Source organism: Aotus nancymaae, unplaced genomic scaffold (genome assembly GCF_030222135.1).
Source record: "Aotus nancymaae isolate 86718 unplaced genomic scaffold, 86718_ANA_hifiasm-v0.15.2.pri h1tg000008l, whole genome shotgun sequence".
In the NCBI taxonomy this organism is placed as follows: Eukaryota; Metazoa; Chordata; class Mammalia; order Primates; family Aotidae; genus Aotus; species Aotus nancymaae.
In genome coordinates this window covers 3,888,086-3,911,462 of record NW_026988419.1, presented here as the reverse complement: position 1 = coordinate 3,911,462, position 23,377 = coordinate 3,888,086, and the positions used below count along the sequence as shown (strand labels likewise).

The 23,377-nt window shown below is 40.0% G+C and overlaps 1 protein-coding gene across 10 annotated transcripts in view; it reads left to right on the top strand.

The window, feature by feature from the left end:
• SP100 (SP100 nuclear antigen) overlaps positions 1–23,377 on the top strand; it is a 125,582-nt gene that overhangs the window by 74,078 nt on the left and 28,127 nt on the right. For all 10 annotated transcript variants that reach the window (XM_064372904.1, XM_064372901.1, XM_064372905.1 and 7 more), the window contains 4 exons: positions 12,702–12,746; positions 16,130–16,204; positions 21,915–21,959; positions 23,060–23,164. In XM_064372904.1, the coding sequence (XP_064228974.1) occupies positions 12,702–12,746; positions 16,130–16,204; positions 21,915–21,959; positions 23,060–23,164 (270 nt within the window). The remainder of the gene's footprint in view (positions 1–12,701; positions 12,747–16,129; positions 16,205–21,914; positions 21,960–23,059; positions 23,165–23,377) is intronic.

The window sequence follows — 23,377 nt, the reverse complement described above, 5'->3', positions numbered from 1 at the left end:
TCTAACAGGTGTCCTAAATCTGATGTGTCAAACACACTTCTTCATTCTCATTCCCAAACTTGTCATCCCCATCAGTAATCCTCATCTCAGTAAATGGCACCATATTTACTAAGATTGAGCCAAAAATGTAGAAGGTAAACTTGATTTCCCCCTATCCTAACTGCTTGCACTCTCTCCATCAACAAGTTCCAAGACTGTATATCAAATCTGTCCATTCTTTATCTTCCCTGCCACTACCCCAGTCCGAGTTCTATTATCTTGCATGTGGAACACTGCAGAGTCCTCCTAACTGGTCTCTCTGCTTTCTTTCTTGCCCACTAGAATCCATTCTCCATTCAACAACTGGCTGCCCAATTGCTACACCCTTTCAGTGGTTTCCAGTTGAACCTAGAAAATGAGTCTAAATTTCTTACCGTGCCTATGAAGTATTACATAGGCTACCCCTGATCAGCTCTTAAATCTCGTCCCTTATGATTCCCCGCTCACTTGCTACTCTGGCCTTCCTTGAATAAACCAAGCAGTGTTCAGCTTCAGAACCCTTGCACTTTGTATTGACTCTACATAAGATGCTTTTATCTGGTAGGAATGGTTTCTTCCCATTCATGTTTCAGCTGAAGTATCTCCTCCATGGAGAGGCCTTGCCTGATCTTCATTTCTTAAAAACTCCCCCAGCCTCTTTGATATCACCTTTTCAACTTGTCTTTTCACTTAATTGTAAGTTTTTGATGTACAAAAGATTTTATCCGTGTGTAATTATTATCCTTTATAATTATGTTCTTCAATCTTGTTTAAGAAATCTTGGCCTAATCTCAGGTTACCCAGATATTTTCATATTTTTCTTACTTTATGGAACATCTTGACTAATAAAGTCAGATCCAGTGAATAAATCCTCTCGCTTCCATTCCTAAGATGGGCAGCCTGAGGATCATCCATTATGGTTCTTCAGAGAGTCCCCAGCAAGAATGAGGCTCAGTTGACCACACTGGTGACCAGCCCAGTTGGCTCCCTCTTCCTAGTTCCTCACTCCTAATCCTTGTGATCACTTCAAAAATAAACCTACTGAAAACAAAACCCTATCTCAAGGTTTGCTTTTGGGAATATTAGGTGGAGACATTATTATTTCTTTTCTCATTTGTATATTTAATTATTTTGGAATTGATTTTTTTTAGTTTGGCATAATGTAAGGGTCTAATTTTTTCCAACATGGATAACCAATTGTCCCAACTTCTCCACTGATGTGTGATGTCACACATAGTATGCCATTTACATATATATATGGATTTGTTTCTGGGCTTTCTAGTCTGATCCATTGCCCTATCTATTCTGCATCAATACATATCACACTATAGTAAGCGCTATAATTTTGTAATGTACTAATATCAGGTAGGCTAAGTTCTCTCAACTTTTTTCTCTTTCAAAATTGTCTTGGCTATTATGGCCATTTTATCATTCTTATAACTTTTAATATCATTTTGTCAACCTTTGAAAACCCTGTTGAATTTTTACTGAAGTTACATAGAATAAATGTGGAGATAACTAACGTCTCTAAAATATTGAGTGTTTCTATTCATGAACGTAGCGATATCTCATTATTTAGTCTCTTTCCTTTTTAGACCCTTTATTCATGTATTCAGCAAATGCTTATTTCCAGTGCTGCTCAATAAGGATAAGGAAGCGAGCAAAATCTCATCAAGCTTACATTCTACTTAGGGTATATAAACAATACACAAATAAGTACATAGTATTTCGGATAGTGACAATGTTATAAAGAAAAATAAAGAATAATGGAGGTATAGAGTGACAGAAATGTGCCATTTTATGTAGGGTCGCCAAGGAGAGTCTTGCTAACAAGCTGTTTAACTCAAAATCTAAGTGCATTGAGGGACTAAGCCATGGAGCTGAGACAGAGAAAACCTCAGCTGCAAAGACCTGAGACAGCACTATACATGGTCCTTTAGGGAATGGCAAGGAGGCCACTGGCTGGAGAGGTAGAAAGGGGTTTGGTGGGAGGTGGTTTCTTAGAGGTATTTGGCACTTATAGGCCTTAAGAAGACATTAGAGAGTTTTCACCTGGGGAATATAATCTGAATTATGTTTTTGAGGACAAGCTCTCGATTCTACATGAATAATAGACTTTAGGAGGGCAAGGATGGGCAGGAGTAAGGAGGCTACTGCAATGGTCTTAGAAGGGTGACAGTGAATTGGACTAAGTTGGTAGCAGTGGAAGTGTTCAAAAGTGGGTAGATTCTGAAAATACAAATATGTGTGTGTATGTATTCACACACACATGTATACAGTCAATTCTCATTATTCCTGGTACTTATATTCTATAAAGTCACCATGAACACAAACTTAGCAAATATTGGACCATTTCTTCTAGTAAAAATACAGAATTCGGTTTTTGGAAGCTTCTGGTCATATTTTCATCAACTGATCAATACATAACCTTGTTTCATATGTGTTTCTGTATAAAGATACCTTATTTAATATCACATTGATTCATTACTATTGAACTCATAGCCAACAGCACTATAACTCAGCTTTTCTAACACACATACTTTCTCTCCCACGTCACAGCCTTCTTGTACTGAGGAACACTAACAACTCTTCAGCATTACACTTGGGTGCTACTTTAAATAGTGAAATTACCAACAAAAAACACAAAAATACAAAAAAAAAGACACTAAATAGACCACAAATGGACTTTTGTTTACAGTGTGATTGCTGAAACAAGAAGGCAAAGCATCACCTTGTTTGACCTCAGCTAAAAACATGCATAGGTGACTCAAATTATTTGCCACACTGCATGTCTGTAAATGACAAAAAAAAGTGCCATGAGTATTGATTTGAGGATTCAGATAAATTTGAACAGTAGACAAATTCGCAGATATGGAATCTGTGAATATGAAGATTGTGTGTCAATCAGCTTTACTCAACTTTTAAAAAATCTGTTGGTACTTGTAGTGGGATTGTGTTAAATTTATAAATAAACACAGGGAGAGCTCCCATCTTTATGATGCTAGACTGCCTCTCCAAGAACACGCCATGTTGCTCAGTTTGTTTGAGTGTCCTTTGTGCCTTCAGTGGAGCTTTTACATTTATTTTCTGCGTGTGGTGATGCAGACTTTCTTTAAGTTTAGTCTGAGCTTTGGTGGCAGCAATGCTTTCATTTCTATTATAAATGATGTCTTCCCTTGCATTATATCTTTTAACTGGTTTTTACTCCCATATAAAAATGCTACTCATTTCTATATCTTAGTTTTGAAACTTACTAAATTTTCCTATTATGACAGTATATTTTTAATTGCTTCTCTTGAGTTTTCCAGGCTTATGATCATATAATTTGCTTTACTTTTTTGTATTTGTTCTAAGACAGTTGTTTCTTTCTGAGGCAGATGTTTAATTCAACTGGTGTCTCTTTTCTCACTGGTTTATTATTTAAGGCTATTATTGGTTTGGTTTGGTTGTTTTTGGTGATAGGGATCCTGCTGTGTCACTCAGGCTGGAGTACAGCGGTGAAAACATGGCTTACTACAGCCTTGAACTCCTCAGCTTAAGCTATCTTCCTGCTTCAGCCTCCCAAGTAGCTGGGATACAGACGTGTGCCACCAGGTCCCACTATTTTGTTTTGTTTCATTTTATTTTATTTTAGAGATGGGGTCTCACTGTGTTGCCCAAGCTGGTCTTGAACTCCTGGCCTCAAATGATACACCAATCTCAGCCTCTCAAGTAGCTGGGATGATAGGCATGAACTACCCCACCCAACTAAGGCTTTTTCCCTCTCTGTAGGCTCTGTATTAACAATCTTCCATAGCTTCTCATAGGCAGTGTTTTTATTTTTGTTATTTGCTAAATATCCTGCAATTTGTATTTGTATTTCTTCTGTGACTCAAGAGTTATTTAAGAGAGGGTAGGGAAAATGTGCATACTCTATTTTCTGGCTATGGAGTTCAACATGTACCGATCATACTGATTCTGTTAAACGAATCATTTGGGTCTTCCATCCTTTTCTGTTTTCTACCCTGATCTCTTATAGGCTAAAAGAAGCAAAAATAAAGTCTTCTATTAACAGTGTTTCTATCCATTTCTCATTGCATCTCCTATAATTTCTACTTTCTTAAAAATTTTGGCCTGAATTACATGGTCTCTGATTTCTTTTTATTGATGTATACTGATTATATCTTTGCCTATATATTTATTTTCAGTAATGTTTTTAAGTGAGATTTTTATACATGATAAAATGTTGGCTTTTATTTTGTAATTCAATCTCAAAATTCCTTTTTTAAATAAGTGACTTAAGCCCATTTACTTTTATTGATAGGACCAAGATGTTCGATCTTGTTTTAGTCACATTGATTTATATTATATATTCTAGGAATTTGGAGTTTTTAAAAGTCAGCACTCCTCATTCTGTCTTCTATGCATTTTATGTGCATGTGTGTACTTCTGATACTAAGGAAGATTTGCATTTTTCTTCTAGTGGCTATAACTAGCTAGTGACTACCTAGCTGAGACTGTCTGCATTAGTCCACTCTCACACTGTTATAAAGAACTACCTGAGACTGGGTAATTTATTTATTTATTTTTTAAAAAAAAGAAGTTTAATTGACTCACAGTTCCACATGGCTGGGAGGCCTCACGAAACTTACAATCATGGTGAAAGGTGAAGGGGAAGCAAACACATCTTACCACAGCAAACCAGGAGAGGGTGAGCTAAGGGGAAAGTGCTACATTTTTTTATTATTATTTTAAGTTGCTAAGAGTGATGGCTTCCAGCTTCATCCATGTCCCTGCAAAGGACATGATCTCATTCTTTTTTATGGCTGCATAGTAGTCCATGGTTTATGTATACCACATTTTCTTTATTCAGTCTATCATTGATGGGCATTTTGTTTGGTTCCACGACTATGCTATTGTAAATAGTGCTGCAATAAACATACATGTGTATGTGTCTATATAGTAGAATGATTTCTATTTCTCTGGGTATATACCTAGTAATGGGATTGCTGGATCAAATTATATTTCTGGTTCTAGATCCTTGAGGAATATCCATACTGTCTTCCACAATGGTCAAACTAATTTACATTTCCACCAACAGTTTAAAAGTGTTCCTATTTCTCCACCGACTCACCAGCATCTATTGTTTCTTGACTTTTTAATAAGTGCCATTCTGACTGGCATGAGATGGTATCTTATTGTGGTTTTGATTTGCATTTCTCTAATATTCAGTGATGTTGAGCTTATTTTCATATGTTTGTTGGCTGTGTAAATGTCTTCTTTTCAGAAGTGTCTGTTCATATATCCTTTGCCCACTTTTTGATGGGGTTGTTTTTTTCTTGTAAATTTGTGTAAGTTCCTTATAAATTCTGAATATTAGACTTTTGTCAGATGGGTAGATTGCAAAATTTTCTCCCATTCTGTAGGTTGCCTATTCGTTCAGATGATAGTTCTTTTCGCTGTGCAGAAGCTCTTTAGTTTAATTAGATCCCATTTGTCAATTCTGTCTTTTGTTGCAATTGCTTTTGATATTTTTGTCATGAAGTCTTTACCCATGCCTATGCCCTGAATGGTATTGCCAAGGTTTTCTTCTAGGGTTTTTACGGCTTTGGGTTTTACACTTAAGTCTTTAATCCATCTTGAGTTAAATTTTGTGTAAGGAAGGAGTCCAGTTTCAGTTTTCTGCACATGGTTGGCCAGTTTTTCCAGCAGCATTTATTAAACAAGAAATCCTTTCCCCATTGCTTGTTTTTGTCAGGTTTGTCAAAGATCAGATAATTGTAGATGTGTGGTGTTATTTCTGTGGTCTCTGTTCTGTTCCATTAGTCTATATGTGTGTTTTAATACCAGCACCATGCTGTTTTGGTTACTGTAGCCTTGTAGTATAGTTTGAAGTCAGGTAGCATGACACCTCCAGCTTTGTTCTTTTTGCTTAGGATTGTCTTGGCTACATGGGGTCTTCTTTGATTTCATATGAAATTTAAAGCAGTTTTTCTAATTCTGTGAAGAATGTCAATGGTAGTTTGATGGGAATATCATTGAATCCATAAATTGCTTTGGACAGTATGGCCATTTTCACAATATTGATTCTTCCTAACAATAAGGTTGGAATTTTTTTTATTTGTTTGTGTCCTCTTTTATTTCCTTGAGCAGTGGTTTGTCGTTCTTCTTGAAGAGGTCCTTCACATCCCTTGTTAGCTGTGTTCCTAGGTATTTTATTCTTTTTGTAGTGATTATGAATGGGAGTTCATTCATGATTTGGCTCTCTGCATGCCTGTTGTTGGTGTAAAGGAAAGCTTGTAATTTTTGCACATTGATTTTGTATCCCAAGATTTTGCTGACATTCCTTATCAGTTTAAGGAGTTTGGGGACTGAGATGATGGGGTTTTCTGAAGGTACAATTGCATCATCTGCAAATAGAGACAATTTGACTTCCTCTTTTTCTAATAAAATATCCTTTATTTCTTTCTCTTGCCTGATTGCTTTGGCCAGAACTTCTAATACTATGTTGAATAGGAGTGGTGAGAGACAGCATCCTTGTCTTGTACCAGTTTTCAAAGGGAATGCTTCCAGCTTTTGCCCATTCAATATGATATTGGCTGTGAGTTTGTCATAAATAGCTCTTATTATTTGGAGATATATCCCATCAATACCTAGTTTATTGAGAGTTTTTAACATGAAGGGATACTGAATTTAATCAAATATGTTTTTCTGCATCTATTGAGATAATCATATGTTTTTTGTCTTTGGTTCTGTTTTATGATGGATTGTGCTTATTGATTTGTATATGTTGAACCAGGCTTGCATTCCAGGGATGAAGCTGACTTGATCATGGTGGATAAGTTTTTTGATGTGCTGCTAGATTCAGTATGCCAGTATTTTATTGAGGATTCTTGCATCAATGTTCATCAGGGATATTGAACTGAAGTTTCCTTTTCTTCTTGTGTCTCTTCCCAGTTTTTGTATCAGGATGATGCTGGCTTCATAAAATGAGTTAGGGTAGAGTCACTCCTTTTCAATTGTTTGAAATAGTTTCAGAAGGAAAGGCACCAGCTCCTCTTTGTACCTCAAGTAGAATTTAGCTGTGAATCAGTCTGGTCCTGGGCTTTTTTTGGTCAGTGGGCTGTTAATTACTGCCTCAGTTTCAGAACTTGTTATAGGTCTATTCAGGGATTTGATTTCTTCCTGGATTAGTCTTGGGAGGGTGTATATGTCCAGGAATTCATCCATTTCTTCTAGATTTTCTAGTTTATTTATGTAGAGGCGTTTATAGTATTCTCTGATGGTAGTTTGTATTTCTGTGGGGTCAGTGGTGATATCCTCTTTATCATTTTGCATTGTGGTATTGTGTCTATTTGATTCTTCTCACTTTTCTTCTTTATTAGTCTAGCTAGCAGTCTATGTATTTTGTTTTGCTTTGTTTCAAAAAACAGCTCCTGGTTTTTTGAAGAGTTTTTTATGTCTCTATCTCCTTCAATTCTGCTCTAATTTTAGTTATTTCTTGTCTTCTGCTAGCTTTTGGATTTGTTTGCTCTTGTCTCTCTAGCTCTTTTAATTGTGATGTTAGGGTGTTAATTTTAGATCTTTCTAGCTTTCTTATGTGGGCATTTAGTGCTATAAATTTCCCTCTTAATACTGCTTTGGCTATGTCCCAGAGATTTTGGTATGCTGTCTTTTTGTTCTCATTGGTTTAAGAAAAAAATCTTGATTTCTGCCTTAATTTTATTATTTACCCCGGAGTCATTCAGGAGAAGGTTATTCAATTTCCATGTAATTGGGTGGTTTTGAGTGAGTTTCTTAATCCTGAGTTCTAATTTGATTGTGCTGTGGTATGAGAGACTGTTCATTATGATTTCAGTTCTTTTGCATTTGCTGAAGAGTATTTTACTTCCAATTATGTGGTCAGCTTTAGAATAAATACCATGTGGCACTGAGAAGAATGTATATTCTGTTGATTTGAGGGGGAGAGTTCTGTAGATGTCTATTAGGTCCACTTGATCCAGAGCTGAGTTCAAGTCCTGAATATCCTTGTTGATTTTCTGTCTTGTTGATCTGTCTAATATTGACAGTGGGGTGTTAAAGTCTCCCACTACTATTATGTAGGAGTCTAAGTCTGTTTGTAGGTCTGTAAGAACTTGTTTTATGAATCTGGGTGCTCCTGTACTGGGTGCATATATATTCAGAATAGTTAGCTCTTCTCGTTGAATTTTTTCTCTACCATTATGTAATGCCCTTCTTTGTCTTTTTTGATTTCTGTTGGTTCAAAGTCTGTTTTGTCAGAGACTAGGACTGCAACCCCTGTTTTTCTTTTGCTTTCCATTTGCTTGGTAAATTTTCCTCCATCCCTTTATTTTGAGCCTATGCATGTCTTTGCATGTGAGATGGGTCTTCTGAATACAGCATACTAATGGGTCTTGACTCTATCCAATTTGCCAGTCTGTGTCTTTTGATTGGAGCATTTAGCCCATTTACATTTAAGATTGGTATTGTTATGTGTGAATTTGATCCTGTCATCATGATGCTATCTGGTTATTTTGCACACTAGTTGATGCAGTTTCTTCATAGTGTCATTGATCTTTATATTTTGGTGTGTTTTTGCAGTGGCCAGTACCAGCTTTTTCTTTCCTTATTTAGTGCTTCTTTCAGGAGCTCTTACAAGGCAGGCCTGGTGGTAACAAATTCCCTCAGCATTTGCTTGTCTGAAAAAGATTTTATTTCTCCTTCACTTATGGAGCTAGTTTGACTGCATATGAAATTCTAGGTTCAAAATTCTTTTCTTTAAGAATGTTGATTATTGACACCCAATCTCTTTGGGCTTGTAGAGTTTCTGCTAAGAGGTCTGCTGTTAGTCTGAAGGGCTTCCCTTTGTAGGTGACCTTGCCTTTTCTCTCTGGCTGCCCTTAACATTTTGTTCCTTCATTTTGACTTTGGAAAATCTGATGATCATGTGTCTTGGAGTTGATCTTCTCATGGAGTATCTAGGTGGTGTTCTCTGTATTTTCTGAATTTGCATGTTGGCCTGCCTTGTTAGGTTGGGGAAATTCTCCTGGATAATAGTGTGTTTTCCAGCTTGTTTCCATTCTCCCTGTCTTTTTCAGGTACTCCAATCAACTGTAGGTTTGGTCTTTTTACAAAGTCCCATATTTCTTGGAGGCTTTATTCAATGAAGCACATTAACTGTCCCTTGGTATAGAGGGTGTGCTTTGCTGGGGGGAAACCCATTTGTCTGGGCTGCCTGGATTCCTCAGAACTACCAGGAGGAAAGGTTAAGTTTGCTGGTCCACAGAGATTGTAGCCACCCTTCCCTCTAAGGGCTCAGGCCCAGGGATATCTGGGTTCTGTCCCTGAGCCTCTGGCTACAGTTTTTGGAGTTTCTGCAGGGAAGCCCTGCCCAGTGAGGAAGAATGAGTCAGGGTCAGGCCTGAAGAGGCACTCTGGTCACAGTCAGCCACAGTCAGCCACAGTCAGTGTGTTGGGCTGTAGGGGCCAGGTCTTGGGACTAAGCCATCCAGCCTCCCAGGCTCCAGCAGGGGAAAAGCGTGGCCTGGAGCTATAGAGGTGGATGCCACCTTTCCCCTGCCCAGGAAGCTTAGCATGTTAGGCAGTTGTGAGTTCCAGTGCTGGCTGCTGAAGTGCCATATTTTTAAACCACCAGATATTGTGAGAACTCACTATCATGAGATCAGCAAGGGGAAAATATGCTTCCATGATCCAATCACCTCCCCAGGCCCCTCCCCTGACACACGGAGATTACAATTCAACATGAGATTTGGGTGGGGACACAGAGCCACACCCAATCACTCTACTTTCAGCCGTTCTTACAGTCAGCTCTGGCCAAGTCACTAGGTTCTAGCCAAGGGCAGAGCAGAAGAGATGTGAGCCACCTCTGAGGCTTTCCCTTGAAATAAATAAGCAGGTAAGCAGCCCACACTCATTTCCTGTTTTCACAATGGTTAGGAGTGTACTCTCCCAATTTAAAGAAGGTTTGTGTCTTTGTTCCAGTGATTACTTTTAGGATTACCCTTATGTGATTCCTTTGTGCTCTGTTTTAGACAGTACCCTTTAGTTTCCCACCCAGAAGATTTATAAAATCAGCCTGTGTGTCATCCTGCTGTCCAGTTTTTTTCCTCTCTCACCTAGTTTTAGGCCATGACAATCCCATTATGTTTACCTTTCAGCCATTAACTATGCTTTACATCTACTCTTGGATTTGTCAACACGAGAATTTTGGACTCCTACCTATGAAATAAACAAAGAACTTGCTCTACAGCCCATTTTTGCTCTCTTTTCCTTGTCTTTTGTTTGTTTCTTTTGTTTTAGTTAGAGACAGGGTCTCACTCTGCCTCCCAGGCTAGAGGGCAGTGGTGTTAGAGCTACAACCCCTAACTCCAGTGATCCTCCCACCTCAGCCTCCCCAGTAGTTACAACTACAGGTGTCCACCACCACAGCTTGCTAATTTTTTCCAATTTTTTGTAGAGATGAGATTTTGCTAGTTTTCCCAGGCTAGTCTCAAACTCCTGGCTTCAAGTGATCTTTCCACCTAAGTCTCCCAAAGTGCTGGGATTACAGGCATGAGCCACTCTACCCAACCCTTTTCCTCACTTTTTTTGTTATTATATACTATTTCTATATTGTCAGAGCATATGCACTTGATATTCTCACCTGTCACTTTTATTTTGGTCCTTTTGCCAGAATTTTTCAGTTCTGCCTTAATTTGCTGAAGTATATCTTCTAGCAATTTTCCCAATAAGGACTCAGAAACTGCATTCCAAGAAATTTTCTGTTCAAAATTATTTGTTTGTGTTATTTATACCTGAAAAATAGTTTGCTCATTCTGTATTTCTAGAAATATCTTAAAAGTTTTTCTCCACTTTCCTGTGGCATTAAATGTTGCTGTGGAAAATTTTTTGGCCAGTAAGTCTTCTCCCTTGAAAATAACTGTTTGCCTACACTGCCCATTTTATTCTTTATTTACCTTTAAAGTCCAATAAATTTGCTGGAAATATATCTTGGTGTTGGCTGTTTTGAGTCAATTCTCTGTGACAAGGTGAAGAGATAGATACTTTTGATATATATATTTCATTTTATATTATAACTCCACAAAGTTTTTCATCAAGTATTTCTTCCATTATTTTGATTTTCTTCTTTGGGAATTTCAATAATTTGTTCACTTACATTGATTATTTTCTCTCTAATTTTTATTTTATGTTATTTTGTTTTTGAGACAGTGTCTCAGCTCACTGCAACCTCCGCCTCACAGGGCAAGTGATTCTCCTGCCTCAGTTTCCCAAGTAGCTGGGGCTACAGGCGTGTGCCACCATGCCAGCTAATTTTTTAATTTTTCATAAAGATGGGGTTTCACTATGTTGGCCAGGCTGGTCTCAAACTCCTGAGCTCAGGTGATCCACCTGGCTTGGCTTCCCAAAATGCTGAGATTGCAAGTGTGAGCCACTGTGTCCAGCTTATTTTCTCTCTAATTTTCTTAATTGTTCTTAAAGTTTCTTGTTTCCTTTTCCTATTTATGCAATTTCCATCCTTCACTTTAATTTCTGAAACACCTAATCTTTTATTTGCCTTCGAAATTGTCATCATTTCTCTGATTTTTTTTCTACTTCTTTCTTAAGTTCTGATTGTTATAAGCATGATTACAGCTTTACTGTTTAAGGCATGCCTCTGAATTCCAAGAAGTGTACTTCACTGATAATTAATTTCTTTTCTTTCTTTTTCTTTTTTTCTGAGACAGAGTCTTGCCCTGTCGCCCAGACTGCTGGAGTGCAGTGGCACGATCACAGCTCACTGCAATCTCCTCCTCCCAGGTTCAAGCAATTGTCCTGCCTCAGCTTCCCAAGTAGCTGGGACTACAGATGCATGCCATTACTCCAGGCTAATTTTTGTAGTTTCAGTAAAGATGGGGTTTTGCCATGTTGGTCAGGCTGGTCTCAAAGTCCTGGCCTACAAGCAATCCACATTCCTTGGCCTCCCTAAGTGCTGGGATTCCAGGCATGAGCCACTGCGCCTGGTTGTCACTGGTGATTTCTTAGACCTGTTATTGCTTTACCCTCTTGGTACTCTTCTGCTGCTGCTGTCAGCTTCTGCTTGATTTCAGCTGCCTTAAAAACTTTCTTGGCTGTGTGCAGTGGCTCACGCCTGTAATACCAGCACTTTGGGAGGCAGAGGCAGGTGGATCATGAGGTTAGGAAATTGAGACCATCCTGGCTAACATGGTAAAACCCTGTCTCCACTAAAAAATACAAAAAATTAGTTGGGCATGGTGGCAGGTGCCTGTAGTCCCAGCTACTCTGGAGGCCGAGGCAGGAGAATCACCTGAATCTGGGAGGCAGAGGTTGCAGTGAGTTGAGATTATGCCACTGCACTCCAACCTGGATGATAGGTCTAAAAAAAAAAAAAACTGGTCTAAAAACAACTGGCTAAAAAAAAAAAACTTTCTTTATTGTGAATGATAAGACCACACATGGATATGTACAAGCATAGTTTAAATGACTAGCACTGTGTAAAAACAGGTTGCTTTGTGGTTATTGGTTTCTGGGTGACAACTACCAAGATGGGATGTTGGTAGCCGAGGACTTAGTCCCTCAAAAGTGGAAGGAAAACAAAATTAAATACTTGATAACTATTGACATATAAAGTGTATAAATCTTTGTTTATAGTTCTAAACAATTATTTTTTTCTTTTCCGTTTGCAGGAAAAAAGAGAAGACATATGTTTAAAGCAAATGGTCTCCAAAAAGGTAAGAAGAAATATGGGGATTTACTCCTTTGAACTCACTGCGGTCCTGTTCTTTCTGCCAGACCCCATCTTTGCTGCAGCCTCAAAATCTCCTATGGGCCATGATGGCTTCAGACCTAATGGATTATTTAGAGTAGCAGCTAAGTCATTGTAACAAACAGATCCCAAAATGCAGTGGCTTAAATCAGCCATTTATTTATTTTGATAGCGAGACTCAGAAGTCTTCTGCCCGCATCCCATTGGCCAAAACTTGGTCACATGGCCAGAGCTAGCTGTAAAGTGAGGCTGAAAAATGTCACGCTGGCCAGGCCGTCCTGGGTTCAGCTGTAAGTCTATTCTTATGGAAGAAAGAATGACTATGGGTAACAAATAGCAATATGCCTATTTGCCCTTCATATTTGCCTCCAAAGTCACTGATTCTCTCAAATAAGGAGGAAAACTCAGGCTCTCCATTGATTCAGAGCCAGCCTTTTTGCCACCTGAGACTCTTTGGCAAGAACAGGAGCTGGAAGCTGAGCTGCATTACAGAGCTATGTGGGCAGACACATGCCAGCCCTGATTAGGAAATGAGGGATAGCTGGATTTGTTAAGTCTAAGCAGATATCACATTTATTCCTTCTCCTACTTCCTTTTCAAACCTGTTCTCTCAAATAGTTCTTTTCTTGCCCATGGATGAAGTCTTAGGTGAGCCCTAGAGCTATGCTAGTCCCTTTTAGCAGTAATATCTCCTTTTTTTTTTTTTTTTTTTTTTTTTTTTTTTTTTTTTTTTTTTTTGAGACAGAGTCTTGCTCCATTGCCAGGCGCCAGGTTGGAGTGCAGTGGCACAATCTCGGCTCTCTGCAACCTCCGCCTCCCGGGTTCAAGCAATTCTCCTGTCTCAGCCTCCCGAGTAACTGGGACTATAGGGGTGTGCCACTATGCCCAGTTAATTTTTGTATTTTTAGTAGAGACGGGACTTCACCATGTTGGCCAGGATGGTTTCAATCTCTTGACCTCGTGATCCGCCCGCCTCGGCCTCCCAAAGTGCTGTGATTATAGGCGTGAGCCACCACGCCTAACCAGCAGTAATATCTCATTTAATATTAAAAAGCCTGAGCTGATATTAAAACTGGAAACTATCTGATAGGGAAGCTGAGTGAAGTCAGCATTTACTTTCATCCACGCTTCCTCTCCAACTCCACTCAGTATCTATTGCTTTCAGCTAATTTGGGTCTAAGAGGAGGGGGAGAAGGAAGTGATCAGGAGCAAAAATGGCCCGCATATTATGTAGGTTAGTGCAAAAGTAATTGTGGGTTTTCCCTTTAAAAAAAAAAGTAATAGCGGCCGGGCGCGGTGGCTCAAGCCTGTAATCCCAGCACTTTGGGAGGCCGAGGCGGGTGGATCACGAGGTCAAGAGATCGAGACCAACCTGGTCAACATGGTGAAACCCTGTCTCTACTAAAAATACAAAAAATTAGCTGGGCATGGTGGCGCGTGCCTGTAATCCCAGCTACTCAGGAGGCTGAGGCAGGAGAATTGCCTGAACCCAGGAGGCGGAGGCTGCGGTGAGCCGAGATCGCGCCATTGCACTCCAGCCTGGGTAACAAGAGCGAAACTCCGTCTCAAAAAAAAAGTAATAGCACAAACCGCAATTACTTTTGCACCAACCTTATAGATTTTGGTGTCTCCTAGATATGGTGGATGCATGAGCCATATTCATTTGTGAGTTCTTCAGAGACACTCAACTTAGAGAGAACCTCTCAACTGAAGTTCCCCTAATTCAGGAACTTCAACTGGCTGCTTACCAATTTCCTCAGTCTCCATCTCCCAGCCCTGGGAGGTCCACACTATGCTCCTGCTGGGTCAACTCATCCATCCAGGTGATTCTCCCAGATGGAATATCTCTCAAGAAGAACTAAGTGAGCTCCTTCTTTCCCCAGGGAGTCCTATAGGAATTATGGCTCTTTGTACCCTCTCGACATTCTAGGATTGAGTCTATGCCTCAAACTCCTGAAGGTGCAGATCAATTACTTTGAAGCTGAAGTCTTCTCACTTGTCTTAAGGAGGGTGGAGCACTTTACTCAACTTGCGTAGCAAGAACATGGCAGCATTTAGATAGGAAATCCAAGAATAGCCGCACTACTTCCTGTGGGGTATTTGAGCAAGAAAATTTGCAAAGAATAATTACAAAGGAAGTCCCAGGAGCTCTACAGTATTAGCAGATCTTAAGCCCCAAATCTAGTAAGTAGAGCTCGAGTAAACTGAACTAAACTACTTGTATACCTCTAATTTGTTTGTCTTCAATGGGCTTTGATGAAAGGTGACTACAACAGGACCAGAGAAAGACACAGAGAGACAGAAAAAGAGTCTTTGTTTGCCTAAGATGTCTATGGTTGGACAAGTTCAAATTGTGGCCAGGCCATAGAAAGAAAGAGAAGGGAAGACAAAGACAAGGAGATGGTGTGGGGAGGGGAAAGAGGGAGGGAGGGAAGGATGAAGGGAGGCAGGAAGGAAAGAAGAATGGGGAGGGGAGGGGAGGGGAGGGGAGGGAAAGGGTGCACTTTATGGCCTTGCCTGAGAGATCAGCACCTTTAAACATGGCATTAATGAGATGCTCCTGCACGTACCTCACTGTCTTTCTACCTACCCCTCATCATCTGCTGAATCTGAGAGCATATTCCCAAGATAGGGTTTCTAACCATAAGGCTTTCTGGGACTTGACTCTCTATACAAATTCCCCTTGGACGATAGTCTCATGATTAGTTTCTTAGATCCTAATTTTTTGGCCAAAGCTATGTGACTAAGATCCTTGGTCATTTTCACTGTATTTTCAGTGCCAGCACCTTCACTGAGGGCTAAGATGGTGACTGGTGTCTCACCATCATAATAAGCTGGACAATCCAAATTCTTGCATTGCTGCCATTGGTTTCTGCTTCACAACCAGTGGAAATCTGCAATGCTTCCCTTCATTTTGCAATTTCTGTATGTTGCAGTTTCTTCCTTGGTGATAGGGTAGTAGAAGTCTCCATCTCATAAATGAATTAGTACGTGTAAATACCTTATATTAGTGTCTAGCACATAATAAGCACTTAGGTGTTAGTCCTCATAATTATTATTGTTACAGTATTCTTTGGAATATAAATGAAACTCTGTCTTAAATTCTTTTTAAAATCAATGTGGGGGGGGCAAATAAATTTGGATTAATGTCACGGTAAAGAAAAGAAAATCTAGGATGAACCCAGGTTAACTATCAAAGGCATGGTCATTGCAAGTCTATCTGTTACATATATTTCTTTGTGTGTTAGGTTCTGGAAAAGTTACAGCTAAACAACATTTTTGAAAGCACTATTATATATAATGTTAGTTTTATACACCATCCATATTTATATTTGCCCATTTTCTCAGGGAGAAAAAGAGGCAGACCTAGAAAACACTCAACTTGGAATAACAAAGTCCTACAGACAAGACGGCATGCAAAAGGTAAAAAAATAAAAATAAAAAATAAATACACTTTAAATAAGTAACATCTAAATTCTCATGCTCTTAGTGAGAAACTAATTGCTTTATGTAGCTGTACTTACTGTTGAGAAATATGTCAGATTTAGTCAAGTTCCAAAATATATCAGGGAAAAAGGATGATAGCACCACAAACAAGTAGCTTGGTGATGAATCTGCAAACAGAGCCCAGGGCCCAGAAGCTGCTTGAGTGCTCCCTCTGCTGAACCAATAACTTTCAAGGCTGGAAATAGTTGTTGGCATAAAAACAACACAAACAAAACCTGTGTAATTCACAAGTGATGTAGCTGTCCCCCTTCTTGCCCATCACCATGTGGTAATTGTGTGGACTTGGGTCGGCCCCAAGTAAATTACAGTTTACTCTTTTGTAAAGTGAAATTAAGTCAGACTAGACTGACTGCCCTCCAAGGCCCATCCCAGCTTCCTACGTGACTTCTCATTCCATGGATCTCCTACAGGAATCGGTAAAAACAATGGGCAGCCCACTCTCCTGCATCATCAGCACAGAAAGCTTGTAGAATGTGTCTCTTCCCTCCCGCTGGAATGGCAGCTCAGCATCCTCAAGTTCATTTTAAGACATGTACACCTGTTTCTACTAAGTCAGCTCTTCAGTCCCCACATCCACCAAATAGAGTCTCTGAAATGTAAAGCTTCCCCTCATGCAATTTGCAGGTGATTCTAGAACTCTGCTGAGCTGCTCTTTCAGCCAGGAGAAAGCTGCTGTGAAAGAGGAGGAGGCAAGCAGAGAAGATAGACACCATCTCCTGCCAGGCTGCCCTGTTGCCATCCTCAAATTTACAGACAAATTTGTCATATAAAAGAGTTTTGACACCTGAAACTTTTTCTCTGGCCACATAACTTCATATAGACACCCTCTCTCTCTCTCTCTGTCTCTCTGTCTCTCTCTCTGTCTCTCTCTCTGTCTCTCTCTCTGTCTCTCTCTCTCTCTCTCTCTCTCTCTCTCTCTCTCTCTCTATATATATATATATATATATATATATATATATACACACATACATGGTTGGGATGGGCCTTGAAGGGCAGTCAGTCTAGTCTAACTGTCTTTAATTTCACTTTACAGATGAGTAAAACTGTAATTTACATGGAGCAGACCTAAGTCCACACAATTACCCCATGGTGATGGGCAAGAGGAGGGACAGCTACATCACTTGTTAATTACATAGCTTTTGTTTGTTTTGTTTTTATTTTTATGCCAACAACTATTTCCAGCCTTGAAAGTTATCAGTTTAGCAGAAGGAGTACTCTCTCTCTCTCTCTCTCCATACACACACACACACACACACACGTATGTGTGTATAGTGTATATATATACACACACATATATATAGAATATATATGTAGAATATATATATTATATTCTCTCTTTTTTTTTTTTTTTTTTTTGAGACGGAGTTTCGCTCTTGTTACCCAGGCTGGAGTGCAATGGCGCAATCTCGGCTCACCGTAACCTCCGCCTCCTGGGTTCAGGCAATTCTCCTGCCTCAGCCTCCTGAGTAGCTGGGATTACAGGCACGCGCCACCATGCCCAGCTAATTTTTTGTATTTTTAGTAGAGACGGGGTTTCACCATGTTGACCAGGATGGTCTCGATCTCTTAACCTCGTGATCCACCCACCTCAGCCTCCCAAAGTGCTGGGATTACAGGCGTGAGCCACCATGCCCGGCTATATATTATATTCTCTATTCACACACACACATATATATAGAATATATACACTATGTGTATATATATACACTTTATATATGCATATATGTATATATATACACTCTTTATATGTGTGTGTGTGTGTATATACACACTAATATAGAGAGAGATAGAGCGAGCGAGACAGAGCATTATATGTATATATATGAATAGAGAGAAAGAAACAGAGAGAAAGCATCTTGCCTTAGGATATAGGAGTACTGGGCTCCTATTGTGGCATTCTTGGATGTTGAGGCTTCTGCTAATACTCTGTGATAACTAAAGAATCACCTAACATGGTGAAATAAATATATATATACATATACATATTTCCTTTAGCTATGAATTCCCCCACTAGAATGGCAGAAGCAGTGTATGCAGTTGCCTCTCCATGGTTGGTGGTAGCCAACCTGCTTGGAAATTAAGACACTGGATGGTCCTTCTGGAAGATACACACCCCACTGCTGTTCCCTCAGTGAGAGTATCTCTTAAAAACACCCAGTCCAGCTCCATCCACAGGGTCTGCACCAGGCCATGGGAATTGTGCTTCTTCATTGATTCCCCTGCTGGCTCCCAGCTCAGCCCTCTGGCACTCTTGACCCCGCTAGCCATGACCTTCACCTTTACGCTTCTCAGGGATGAGTCTGTGTCTTTCTTTCCCTGACATTCCCAGGGACAGAGGTCCATCTCCTGCTTAGATGTCTTTAAACCTTCACATTTGGCTGGAGAGAAGGTGTCTGACAACTCTCTCCAGAGAAATGTGGCCCCTCTACTACAGCCACTACGGCCTAGAGGTGGCGAAGGCTGATGCTGGCGGAACCAGGCTCCCAATCCACTACCATGTTCTTTGCAGATAGACTAGCATCTTGCCTTAGGACATAGGAGTACTGGGCTCCTACTGTGGCATTCTTGAATGTTAAGGCTTTCGCAATACTCTGAGATAGCTAAAGAATCACCTAAATATGGTGATAAACTCTTTTGCCAATAATGATTAGTCCCTGCTATGAAAAAAATATATATTTTTAAATAATTTTTAATTATTTCTGACCATATTATTATTTTATGTGGTTAATGTAGAAGTAAGACTGGTAGACCCAAGAACTGTTAAATCCTACTTTGTCCCAGCATTTGACTGCCTGGATGTACAGCTGTAGTGAGGTGCTGGAGCCAGCGAACACACAGCCACTGGAAAGCACAGTTCTGCAGCACTTTATTACAAGATCTGCTCCTCAGCCCAGGTGTCTTCATGCCAAGAACTGGGAAGGAGTGCAATCAGCTTCTGATGTTTTGCCCTGAAGCCCTCAATAGGTTTTGATTGAAAGGAAATCCCTGCAGTCCAAGAAGGATTTAAACAGAGAGAGACTGAGAGCAAGAGAACATACATTGACCAATAATGGCTACTGCTGAATAGACCCAGGTTACAGCCAGAGCTGGATCTCCAGTTTGACCACTCTGTGGAAAAGAAGAAAGCAGACAGAGCACAGGTGTCTTTTGATGGGACTGTGGGGAAGAGGGGGAGTTGGGGGAAGGAGAGAGGAGTTAGAAGTGGCCAGTTTTCCGGGGTGCACCTGCAACTTGAGCATCATGAGTGACAGGAGGGAGAGTCCCACCAGAGCCACCCCTGTGTGGGTAAGATTTTACTGTAGCAACCGCATTATCTACCACACCTGGCCCGATCATGATCTTGGAAAATGACTGAGCTAGAGCAACTTTTTCTGAGAGACAAGCAAGGAGTGGTAAGAAAGCTTCATCTAATTCCTCGAGTTCTCAATGTTTCCACATTTTACATGTTTCTTTTAAACCTTTAGTTCAGGCCATGTGTGGTAGCTTACACCTGTAATCCCAGCACTTTGGGAGGCTGAAGCAGGTGGATCGCTTGATCCCTGGATTCAAGACCAGCCTGGGCAACGTGGTAAAACCCCACCTCTACTAAAAATACAAAAATTGGCCGAATATGATGGTACACACCTGTGATCCCAGCTACTTGGGAGGCTGAGGCAGGAGAACATTGAGCTAGGGAGACAGAGGTTGCAGTGAGCTGAGATCGTGCCACTGCACTCCAGCCTGGGCAACAGAGCAAGAGGGCAAGACTCGGTCAAAAAAGAAAAAAACTCTTTAGTTCAATAGCCAAGTTTATAACTCTTTTATGCAAGTTTAGTAACCTCTCCTCTCCATGTATCTCCATAATATTTTAATAAACTTCCTAAGGGCAACATCTTGTGAGGTAGAGCATGCTTTTTCTTGGGATATGATTCCTCTTGACATGTGAATTATCAGTAAATATCTGATGGTGTCATTTTTATCTTGATGAGGTAAAAAACAAAACAAAACAAACAGCAAATCTCTAAGTAATTGTTATGACAGAGGTCCAGAAAATATGTTATCATCAATCTCAATGTTTCTTTATGCTAGATTGAAGGAAAAATGCCTTTCCAGCCTTATCTAGTCACAATTTGCTCAAAAGAAAGAGCACTCATGATTGAGTATCTGGAGGAGGTTTTCTCCTGGGGATTGCAGGACACAAATCGGCACCTTATGATACCAGCCATGGGCACAGAATGATGGGCACAGACCTTTAGAAAGAAAGAGCATCCAATTTGTGTCCCTGACTTCAGCAAACACATTTGAATGATGCAGATCTAAACATACATCTGGAATGACTGGCTCTTTGTTTGGACACATCGATCAGCACATAGATACATGCTTCCAGGTTTTTGTTTTGTTTTTGAGATGGAGTCTTGCTCTGCCGCCCTGACTGGTATACAGTGGTGCTATCTTGGCTCATTGTAACCTCCACCTCCCAGGTTTAAATGATTCTGCTACCTCAGCCTCCCAAGTAGCTGGGATTATAGGCACGCACCACCATGGCTGGCTTTTTTTTTTTTTTTTTAGTAGAAGCAGAGTTTTACCATGTTGTCCCGGCTGGTCTTGAACTCCTGACCTTAGGTAATCCACCTGCCTCAACCTCCCAAAGTGCTGGGATTACAGGCGTGAGCCACCGCAGCCAGCCCTGAGATATCTTTTAAGTCAACCCTTTGTGCTATCTTTAGCTATACAACTCTTAGGCCTTGTGCCTTAATTTCTATAAATTCCTCTTGAATAGCCTTCATTGGGTTAGTTTTTAAGTCCTTGGTCATTTTCCTCACCATTTTCAGTACAAAACCTTCCAAGTTTACGTATCTGACTGGTAGAGTCTACCATGAGCTATGTCCTGAGACCATATGTTGCTGATTTTTATCTCTGTCTCTTTCCCAAAGAAAATTGTAAACACTTTAATTTATATTTTTATCTCTGAGCATCAATTTCCTCATCATTTCTCATCTGTAAAGTGAGGATAGTACTAGTGCCTATTTAATAGATTTTGTTCTAAAGATGAAGTAGGTTAATAGTGGTAAAGATTTAAGGATAGCTCCTGGCATGCAACAAGCACTGAATACATGTTCAACTTCATTCTTGCTCTCCTGTTGCTTGGAAAGCAGGTAAAATACTGTTTCAAACTCATTTGGATTGATCTGGAGATATTGATAGAGAAATATAAACTGCATCTCAGAGATGCAGTTAGTTATATAGGCTGCATCTCAGAGAAACATAGTTATGCATCATGGTTGTAACTAAGTCTAGATCGGGGTCAGCAACCTATGACCTACAGGGCAAATCCATCCTGCTGACTGTAAATGAAGTTTAACTGAAACACAGCCACAGTCACATCCTTTGATTTATACGTCGTCTATTGATGCATTCATATACAACTCTAGAGCTGAGTAGTCACGACAGAGGTTATGAACTGAAAAATCTTAACTACTTACTATCTGTCTCTACAAAAAAAAACTTCCTGACTCCCGATCTAGGCATTTGATATTTTTCTTTAAGTTCTAGACAGGATCCTGAAAAGTTGCATTTGAATGGTGGTTTTGTAAGACACTACTATTTGCAATGCAGAGACACTTCTGTTGTTTTTCAACTTTCTCAGGAAGAAAAGCCAACACTAGACCTTTGAAAAGAAGAAGAAAAAGAGGTAAGAAGAAGTAATTGATATGCTTTTCATAATTAAACATTTAATATTTAACACTCTATACTGTGAGTAATAGGTCAGTTTTCTTAATTGGCATACGGAGCTAGTGCTGAGCCTTGACATTGACCAGAAGTTCATTTTAAGACCTTCAGTGGAACCAGTGGCTTCAGTGGAACCAGATCCCCAGTGCCCCAATCATGTGCCCTTGCAGGGTTCCCTGAGCAATGCTCACTTTCTTTTTTATTTATTGATTGGTTGATTGATTAATACATAATAAGATAGAAATATTTGGGGGTACGTGTAATAATTTGATACTTTCATATAATCAAATCAGAGTTATTGGGATATCCGTCACTTTAAATATTTATCTTTTTTGATGCCAGGAACATTCAGATTATTCTCTTTTAGCTATTTTGAAATGTACAATCAATTGTTGTTAATTATAATCACCCTATTGATCTATTGAAAATACCAGGTCCTATTTCTTCTATCTAACTGTGTATTTGAACCCTTCATCAATCTCTAGTCATCTCTCCTCTCTGAATGTGCAATTTTTTCTAGAACCCCTCACACCAAGCTTCCCTTTTAGCCACAGAGAAAGCTCAAGTGAAAGAGAAGTGAAGCAAAGCAGTTGGCAAAGAGGGAGACAGACATCACCCCAAAAGGTGCTCCAGTAGGAGCCACATTGCCATCCTGCCCTCCATCCCCTCAGTCAATGCCTGGAATGGGGAGATGAGACTAAAATTTGAGGGGTTTTTTTTTAAAACATAACATCAAAGCGATGATATAAGTGGAAATCTCCCTTTGAAACATCAGGAGGAAAATCACTGTGTGATAGGTGGATGTGACCAACCAGCTTTAAAGCTGAGATCCTACCACACACCAGGCTGTTGTGTGGCATTTTAGAGGGTGGAGTAGGGGACGACAGTGTCTGTAGCTATCTAATGTGCCATAAAAGAAAGACTCTGAAATGTAACTGATTCATGGGGGAAATCCCTCCAATACATTTTACATTATAAAAGAAAGTTCTCAAGACAGGCTGGGGGGACAATGCACAGTTGTGAAAGAAGATGGAATGGAAAACAAACAATGCTTCCTTGCAGTTCCAAGAATTCCCAGAGATAAAAATATTGATTTTGAACAACCTGAACTTCCTGTGACCTGTGGTGAGGTGAACGGCACTCTACATAAGGAGCGATTCAAAAAAGGTGAGTTTGCTGGTCATCTGCAATCTCAGCCGGAAAACATCCACACAGATAGCATACTGTTTAGGAGTACACACCTGCTTTGAGGGTCTGCAAAACCAGCCCCAGGCTTGGTGATTTGCTAGGAGCCCTCCTAGGACTTGGGACATCATCACATTTGCAGCTAGGGTTTATGAGTGAAGCATGCAAAACATGGCAAAGGGAAAAGACACACAT